At 34.9% G+C, this 9,633-nt stretch overlaps 2 protein-coding genes across 3 annotated transcripts in view; both read right to left on the bottom strand.

Moving 5' to 3' along the window:
- LOC107659709 (cornifelin homolog) overlaps positions 1–1,028 on the bottom strand; it is a 6,128-nt gene extending 5,100 nt beyond the window's left edge. The window contains exon 1 of the mRNA XM_016448733.1: positions 987–1,028. The gene's annotated coding sequence lies outside the window, so the exon portion shown is untranslated. The remainder of the gene's footprint in view (positions 1–986) is intronic.
- A 2,735-nt stretch (positions 1,029–3,763) lies between these two features.
- LOC107659724 (fragile X mental retardation syndrome-related protein 1-like) overlaps positions 3,764–9,633 on the bottom strand; it is a 28,328-nt gene continuing 22,458 nt past the window's right edge. For both annotated transcript variants that reach the window (XM_016448750.1, XM_016448748.1), the window contains 2 exons: positions 7,836–7,916; positions 3,764–3,840 (listed from right to left, as the gene is read on the bottom strand). In XM_016448750.1, the coding sequence (XP_016304236.1) occupies positions 7,859–7,916 (58 nt within the window). In that variant the 3' untranslated portion in view covers positions 3,764–3,840; positions 7,836–7,858. The remainder of the gene's footprint in view (positions 3,841–7,835; positions 7,917–9,633) is intronic.

Here is a 9,633-nt window from a genome sequence, read left to right on the forward strand (position 1 = left end):
ACACACACACACACACATATACACACACAAAGAAAAACAAGTAGATAGAATAGAAAAAATAGAAAGCTAGTGTTAGTTAGTTTAAAAAAGATAAATAGATCAAGTAGAATTAAAATAGAATAGAAAGTGCAAGAGTTAGAGGGTCAAATAAAGATGGAACAGATGTGTTTTTAGTCGTTTCTTGAAGAATAAATATATATATATATATTATATATATATATAATTTCAGTTAACAATTATTTCAAGTAACAAAAATGTTTTTAATACCTTTAGTTTGGATTTTAGTGTTAGTTAACTATAATCCTAACATAAACCAGTTAAAATGGTTTTCATAAATGGTGGTATTATAGTATTAATAGACCTTTACAAAAAGTCTTATTTGCGCACTAACCCTTATGATGTAACACATCCTGGAATAAAACCGGTCTGTAGGCACTGAGCATAATAAAGATTTGCTAAACAACGACGCGTTTAATGCAAAACGTAAACACTGCAGTGATGAATCTGTAAACATACGTAGGTTAAGCTCTGGTAACAAATGCATTTTCAATTTGAAGGTCTTATTTATCCGTGACATCTGAACCTGGGATCAGGTTCTAAACCTCTATTATGCGTTTTAGTATTTATAAACAAAAGCAAATATGGCCAGTATTATAATACTGTTATCCTATCAATCCTGTAAAATAAACTCTGCAGTCTGCCTCTTCATAAAGCCAAGCAATCCAAAAATTAGACGATTCGAGGGTTTAGGATGTATGAGGCACTCCCACATGGACCTCATAGTCTGTCTTGATCAGTACGCAAGAGATGAAATAGTCATTTTTATTTAGCAGTGGTAAGCAGTGTTCGAATTGTGTCAAAGCTCTTATAAATAAATGTATTTCTTTTTCTTAGCGTTGAGAAAACCTAATAACCTAATGACTGTTTGTCGGTTCCAAGATAAAAGCTTTTTCAATATCAGTTGGTGTACCAAACAAATATCTTACCCATAGGCAGAGTGAACCAACTGCAGGGTAAGGATAAAGTAACGTTAGTGTAACACACATCAAAAACCTCTGTTTAGACAAGTACCAGATATGGTGTCATGAAATATTTTAATACGACTGAATTTGTATTTGAAGTGATCACAATTTAATAAAAACATTCTAAGTTACTAATTATAACACTTTAACTTTCAGTTATTCAAACAGTAAATTATGCAATGGAGCAAAGAACACACATTAAAGACCGCTGACTTCAGGCTAGCCAGAGTTTAAGCACTCAAAACTCCTGTTATAATCAATGAAGCTGTCCATACACTTTATGATAAATGGATTACTTACATCTTACATACTTCTGTTCTGCACTTTGTTGCTTACGTTGCTTAGGTTGAGAGAATTCACGAGTTTCAGTCAGAATTCAGTCAGCGGGCACACACAACAAAACTCAGGAGTTTCAGCCATGACTCATCTGGACTTCTGATTGGCCATTGCTTTCATAAACTCAACAGAATTGTGTGTGTGATTAGTTATAATGCGCAACGGCTGTAAAAAGAAATATGTAACTAATTTAATACAGCAATTTACACTTTTCGTTTTATTTCCATTTTCACTAGTTTCGTTGCAAGTATTATAGTTTTATTGAAAAACACAAGTTCATTGTTTTGGGATGTATGGAGGGTCCTTTAATGCTTATGGGAGGTCTCTCATCATTTACTCACTTTTGAAAATCCTCTCATCATTTACTCACCCTTATGCTGTCAGATGTATTTGACTTTCTTCTGTGGAAAACAAGATGTTTAGAATCCATTGCTGCGAGTTCTTATAATTTAAGTGGATGGGACCCTCAAAAGTCAATGCTTCAAAAACCACACAAAACAAACATAATAATCCCTACAACCTCAACTGAGGACTCAATGACTCAGAGGTGGATTATTTTTCTAAACATCTCCGTTTGTCCTCCAAATTAGTCAAATTAATCTTGGATGGCATGAGGGTGTGTAAATGAGTAAATTGTCATTTTTGGGTGGAGAATCCATTTAATATAATATCTAGTTTGACCTTCTGAGTTTGACTATTTCTTTCTTTATACTTATCATTTTCTGGGAAAAATACTATAGATTTGTTTAAGAGTTTCAGATCCTATTTTGCACCCCATTCGTGTAAAGTGCACAAACCGAAACCAGACTGCTGAGAAGAAAATCTGCACACAGGTGTCATTCCAGAAATAATTTATTTCACTTCCATTTTAATCTTTTTTGTTTTTCTGATGTGGAAAGAAAAAGAAAAAAACTTATAGAGAGCAGGAACCAAGATGACAGTAACAATGTGAGGGAACGCTACCTCCCTTTAACCATGACAACCAGGGACACGACAAACGCTCCATGACCTTCTCTGCCACAGCATCAGATCTCCCAGCTGAGACAGAAGAGGCCAAAACCCCATTTGACCAAACTGGAGAGTATTATAATGCTCTTGGATGTACATGCGTGTGTGAGTGTGAACCAATGCATCGGTCTCAGTGTTTCTGGCTTTATCTTAATATGGTTTCACTGTTCCCAGAGTGCCTTCTAGCTCATCAAGACCAACCATCCACACCAGAGGGTCACCAATCCCCTCCTGCTGTTCATTTAGTTGTGGGCTGGAAGCTATTGAGCGAGCGTGCGCGCGCCACTTTCCACGCTCATATTCATCCCACCTTCCTTCCACATACGGTGGGGAAAGAGATGCTGAAATACTGAATCAACACTGAACCTGTCAGTTCAACAACCTCTCTCTTTAGCTCTGTTTGGAAAGTCTGCCTACACTCGTGCCACTTTTTCGTGCCACCGTTTTAACTGAAGAGACAGAATCCATTAAGGATTCTTCTGGGTTGTCTCTTGGATCATGTAACGTTCCTCCCAATTTATATGCTCTTACTGCATGTCTCACAATAATACATATACAAACGGACACACACTCATACACACACAGAGATTAAACGCCTTTCACATAATGACTTGACCTCGGACAAACGTCCTAATTTCATGTTTGGCATTATCTGTCTTTTCCCCCAATCTTAACCCCTCTTATTCTGCATATTCCTGTCATTTCTTCCGAGAAAATAAAACCACCAAAAAACAGGAACCATCTACTTCATCCCATGAACAACGCAAATATTAAGGAGAAAAAAAGAAAATACTCAAGTTTTTTCAAATTCAAGGCACAATGTCTTTCTGTTTCCCCTTTTTGCCCTTAAATTCTGAGTACCACAGACTCAATCACTCACGAGAGGCTGCCTCTTCACTAGCTCCGCCCTCATTTAGCTAACACTGTTTAAGAGATGCGTCTGTTTGGGAGTGTTTCACAGTCCCACACCAGTGAGTACAAACAATCAAAAACAAACAATGACAGCAACGACAACTGCAAAAAGAATTTTTTTTTTTAAAAATAAAACCCAAAAAGTCACGTCCTGTTTTCTGTGTTACGTCAGAAATTTGAGTCATATCCATCAGCTCATTTCTGGCAAGCTTGTCTTAAATAAGCACTAAGTACTGATAGATAGGATAAACATACACCATTACGTGTGGTTTAAAGTAGATGCGTTCGTCATTTTTTTTTGTATAATTTTCTTCTCATAGACTTGTATGAATTCAAGGATTTTAGTTGATTTTCATTCGTCAGTTTAAAGGTTTACGTGAATGCAAGCAGGGACAGAGTTCGCCATGGTGTCTTGCTTTAGACGTGGGTCTTGAGGGGGCGGGATGACTTTTTAGGAGACGCCATTCACCATGGCTAGAGCCTCCTCGGGCGATGCCACGCCATTGCTAGGGGAGCGCTTGGAAGGAGTGCGCTCTTCCTTGGTCACGCTAGTCCCATTTTCCTGAAGAAGAAAGAATGAAATGCAGTTTAAAGCTTTGTTCTGTGCTTAAACCTCATGAAACTGCCCTTTTACCCAAAGCAAAGCCTTAAAACAATCGATGATAGTGGTACTGCAGATATGCACACATACACTGACCTATTATTAAAAAGAAAAAACAAAAGATGAAAATCAGAAAAAACTGAACTAATATTGATTTCATCATCTAAGTTATGATTTCATCATCTGAGTTAGGACTGCATGATTAATCGAAACAAAAATGAAAATTGGGTGCAATATTGCAATTATCAAATTGTAAATGCTGTGATTTAACTACATTTATTACACGGCTCTGTGGAATTCTTGTTTCTGATTGGTCAGTTGCGACATTCCGAGGTGTGTTATGTAAGGGATAATGTACATCCAACGGTTATATTATCCCGCTTATTACACGGTTACTTGCCACTTAAGTAAATAATTAGACAAAATATTGATTTGAGTTGAAATATCTGAACGCAAAGCTTCTGTGAAGACAGCAGTTGCGAGCAAGCGGCAAGTTCAAACTAGACGGACATTTAAGGGATATGGTGCAGTCATACCCCTTATTACACAACATTTCAGCAGATAAATAATTATGGCGATAAAATATATTAAAGACGAAAATGTTTTAAAATCTTACCAGTTTGTTAGTTATATCTTATAATCCATTACAGTGTACAAAACAATCGTCGCAAAATGGCAGCAGCTGCATTTGTATGAAACGAGAGAGCGAGTCCGCGATACCAGGATGACATAATTAAATAATTGTACACATAATATTGAATTGAAGTTTAATATTTTATTAGCTAACCAAACGCAAAGTTTCCACGAAGAAAAACTGTTCCTAGCAAGAGTACAGTGCCGACTTCAGTTACCCGGATGAGCCTGTGTTATTAGTTTTTACTGGTTGTTATCGAGGGATAACATACCTTGGAATGTCGCGACTGACCAATCAGAATCAAGTATTCCACAGAGCCGTGTAATAACCCTCGATAACAACCAGTAAAAGCTAGGGATGTAACGATTAACCACGAGCCGGTTGAAAATCGATTCAAATATGTGACGATTCAAATCGGTTGAGATGCTAAACAAATCGCGATTCATTTAGGTGTAGGAGTTTATATGAATGCATGTCTGAGGGGAACTTACTGTCTTTAGAAAAGTTTAGATGGTATTTTTTCTTTTCATCTTGCCTCTGTATAATGCATATTAAAGTTCTTAAGTTCAGCGGTGCTTTGTTTACAGCGGAAACCAATGAAATGCTTTAAGCGCCACCTGCTGGCAGAGAGTGAATCTGCATCTAATTCAGCTCTGCTGTTTCATGCAGATATTTTTATTTATAGTTTCACAAAACTGAAGTCAAACCATTCTGTTTTGGCTTCAAATTTCGAAATTATACAATCTAATTTAGTTAAAAAACTGCTCATGTTGCATGTATGCAGTATCTTTGTTTGGATCAAGATTAAAACGCAGTGGTTGCCTCTAATTTTAAAAGGAAAGAACACAAAGCCTTATTTTGTTTATATGAAGATATTTATTTGATTTGTGTTACTTATTTATTTGATTTGGGGCTTGTTTTAAAATTTCAATGTAGTTTTGTTATTTACATTTACATTATATTTAAATTTTGTTTTTTAGCAGACGCTTTTGTCCAAGGCCACTAACAAATGAGGACAATAGAAGCAATCAAAACCAACAAAAGAGCAGTAATATGCAAGTGCTATATTAGTATATTATTATAGTATTATATTTCAATTTCACAAAGAAATGTGCAGCATTTTGTCCAAGCAATAATAAAAGTACACATTTAATTTATAATTTGTCTTAAATCTCATTTTGTTAAAAAATAATAATAATAATCGTGAATCGAATCGTGAGTTGAGTGAATCATTACATCCCTAGTAAAAGCTGGCTCACAGGCTCATCCGGGTAACTGAAGTCGGCACTGTACTCTTGCTAGGAACAGTTTTTGTTTGTGGAAGTTTCGTTAGCTAATAAAATATTAAAACTCGATTCAATATTATGTGTACAATTATTTAATTACGTCATCCTGGTATCACGGACTCACTCTTTCGTTTCATACAAACGCAGCTGCTGCCATTTTGCGACGATTGTTTTGTACACTGTAATGGATTATATATTATATAACTAACATACTGGTAAGATTTTAAAACAGTTTTGTCTTAAATCAATATCTTTTGTCGCCATAATTATTTATCTGGTGAAATGTTGTGCAAGAAGTGGTATGACTGCACCATTTCCCTTAAATTTACATCTAGTTTGAACTTGCCGCTTGCTCACAACTGCTGTCTTAACAGAAGCTTTGCGTTCAAATATTTAAACTCAAATCAGTATTTTGTCTAATTATTTACTTATGTGGTAAGAAACCGTGTAATAAACGGGATAATGTACATCCAGCTGGTTGTTATCGCAGAATAACCGCGGACAGGGTGATCAGGACCCTGACTGCGATAACAACGGCTGGATGTACATTACCCCATACATATGCAATGCATGTTTCAAAGTGAAGTTGTACTGTAAAATAAATGTATTATAATTATTATTATTATATTTTGAAATTTTTAATATATTTATAAAAAATGTTTAATATTTATATTAAAATTATATATTAATAATATAATATTTATGATATAAAAAATGTAATTATTATTATTTTTTTGTAAATACAAAATATATGCAAGTATAAATATTTAAATATTAATATTAAGAAAAAGAACAATAAAAAAAAACAACGAATTATTATTATTTCATAGTCTCATTGATAAATAAATGACAAAATTTTGGCCGAATTGTGCGGCTCTAAAGGCCCGTTCACACCAAGGACGATAACTATAAAGATAACAACGATAAAGACCAAGAGAAACGATATTGTTGGGATCACTTTCAAAACGATTTTTTTCCAGCTGATGAACTATAAAAAATTGACAGCCAATCAGAATCCATCCTGCTGTAACGAGCTCGAGAATTTAAAGCGGCAGACCAGTGTTGCCAAGTCCGCGGTTTTCCCACAATTGACTAACTTTAACACTGTTGCTGCGGGTTGTTTTTCCATGTCCGCGGGTTGAAGCGACTCCAATAACATGATATTTATCCCCTGGAATGCAAATTTTAGTAGGGGAACCCCACTTCCTGAGACAATTTTAGCCCATTGAGTGACTAAACTAAAAAAATTAATCTTTAAAGAGAGGGAGGCCAGTAAAATTTAAAATGAATACTTGCATTAAATTGATCAAAAATGGCCACCACAGGAATAAATTACATTTTAAAATATATTAAACTAGAAAAGAGTTATTTAAAATTGTAATATTTCATAGCATTACAGTTTTTACTTTTACTTCATCAAATAAATGCAGCCTCGGTGAGCATAAGCGACTTCTTTCAAAAACATTTGCAAGAAATACTACCAACCCCAAAAAAAGCAGAACTAGGTCATTTGACCACATTAGCTGCATATCACATCACCACTTTCTTTCCAAATAGTTAGGTGCTTAAAAAAAAAAAATAAAAAAAAAAGTGTGGAGCATCCAACCGGTGAATAACAAGACGACAACAAATGAAGTGGGATGCACAGAAGCCGCTTTCTCTCTGTTGCATTGCACACCCTTTATGTTATTTACGGTCATTTGTTTTGTAAATTAACTAAGAGGAAACTGATTAAAAAGTTTTAAAACTGCTTTGCAAAAATAGTTTAGAACTTTTTTTCCGGGGGCGGACACATACACAGGGTTATTTGGCAAACAAAAAAAGAAAATTATTTTCCTTGAAACTAACCCTGAAGCTTTTTTTCCTCTCAATAATTATAAAAATAATAATAATAAAATCTATATAATATATACATCTAAAATAATACATATATATTTATATATTTTAAAATATGAAATAAAATCACAATTAAATTTCTCCCCAAATTGTGCAGTCTTAATCTGAGGCGTGTGTTTTGTGTTGTTGTATTTGTAGACCTTGGGGTGGGACGTGTGCTGTGTCACCTCCTTCTTCCCTGGGAGATTCTGTCTGCTCTGGGAATCGGCACGAGAGATGAACAATTTAAAACATGACATTTCTGAAATTGTTTAGTTCAAAAGAAATAATGGTAAATTAAATACTAGGAAATGAATATAAAATAGGAAATATACAAAGACAGTTTACTACAGAAAACTACAGTTCAGTTCAATTAACAACAACAAAAACATTAAAATGGTCCAAGAACTGGTAACTTAAACAGGGTTCGTACAGATACTGCAAAATAAAATTCCAGGACTTTCAAGGACTTGCACTACTTTTTGGGTTTTCAAGGACTAAAATCCGATCTCACTTATCAATCAATGTTGTTATTATCTTTCAAATTCTAATAAATAAACTAATAAAACAAAATGGTAAAAATAAAGTGCAGCACATGCAAAGAATGCAATGACTGTGGCAACTTTAACATTTGAAAGGATACTATGGCAAAGTTATCGCTTATTCAAACTGATTTTTATTTTTTTTGCATGAATATATGATTGACTTGAAGAATGAAAGCTATATCATACACTTGGAAAATTATGGGCTTTATCACGCTCATAGACACTAGGGGTGTGACAATACACTTTGCTCACAAGGTGAGACAAAATGCAGATACTTTTATCTTTATAAAGTATTTTTAATAATTATAAGACAAATATTTGTCTTTTAATCACAAAAAGTAAACCAATGCAATTGTATTTTGAAATGTTTCAACTAATCTAGTGCTTAGCTAATGATTATTTTGACAAGTAATCTGATATTTTTTAGTAATACAAATAGAACTAAGTGGAAAAACAGGCTTTAATATGACTATATTTATATATAAAGTAACGATGAGGCAATAATAATTGGCCTCAAATAAAGTATCAAAACCAAGTACATGGTTTTACTGAACAACACTGTTAAATACATAATGTAATATGCCTATATTATAACAAACACCTGCAGAGGGCACCAACGGCCTGGTGATGTTTCATGTGATTCAACGTTTAAATCCATTTAATTTCAATATTTGGCCACATGCAAAGTCAGAAACTTTTATTTTGAAATCGCATATTTAGAAATGTTGATGGATTCTCCTGTGTTGACAGGTTTAAATGATTTACGTTACAAATCAAGTGAGTTTTCCCAGATGAACGTTAAGCAATCCAAACTCACCGCATATGCAGAGGAAGAGTTTAGCCCCTTTCACACATACAGTCTTTACTGGTAAATTACCGTTAAGAGATCATGTGTGAACAGGACCTTTTCAAAAATCCCGGTAAATTTGTTCTGGCAATCATATCGTTCTTATGGAGATGACGTGATTACTCTGAGCGGTTTACAAAGCTCCGCTGCTTGTTTAAAGGTTTGGTTCATTGCGATTTACGTTAGTTCATGTCTAATGTTGCTGTTTGAGCATAAACAATATCTGCAAAGTTACGAAGCTGAAAGCGAATCGTGATTATGTCTTCTAACGGATTAACAAGTTTCAAAATCAATGTTCTAAAGCAGCGGTTCTCAATACTGTTCCTCGCTTCCCCCTGCTCTGCATCTCTCTCTCAGCTCAGCTCCAACAATGAACTGTTACAATTATACACTTATGTTCACATAGCTATGAGATTGTAAACAAAGGTGGTTGGCACATGCCGCCGAGGTGAGGGGCGGGACGTTTAGACACGCACTAGAGGTGGTTGAGCCAATTACAACACACTGGGCTAGCAAACCAATCAGAGCCCATCGCCTATTTCTGAGGGAGGGGCTTCATAAAAGGAG

This window comes from Sinocyclocheilus anshuiensis, unplaced genomic scaffold, assembly GCF_001515605.1.
Source record: "Sinocyclocheilus anshuiensis isolate Anshui unplaced genomic scaffold, SAMN03320099.WGS_v1.1 scaffold960, whole genome shotgun sequence".
Classification (NCBI taxonomy): domain Eukaryota; kingdom Metazoa; phylum Chordata; class Actinopteri; order Cypriniformes; family Cyprinidae; genus Sinocyclocheilus; species Sinocyclocheilus anshuiensis.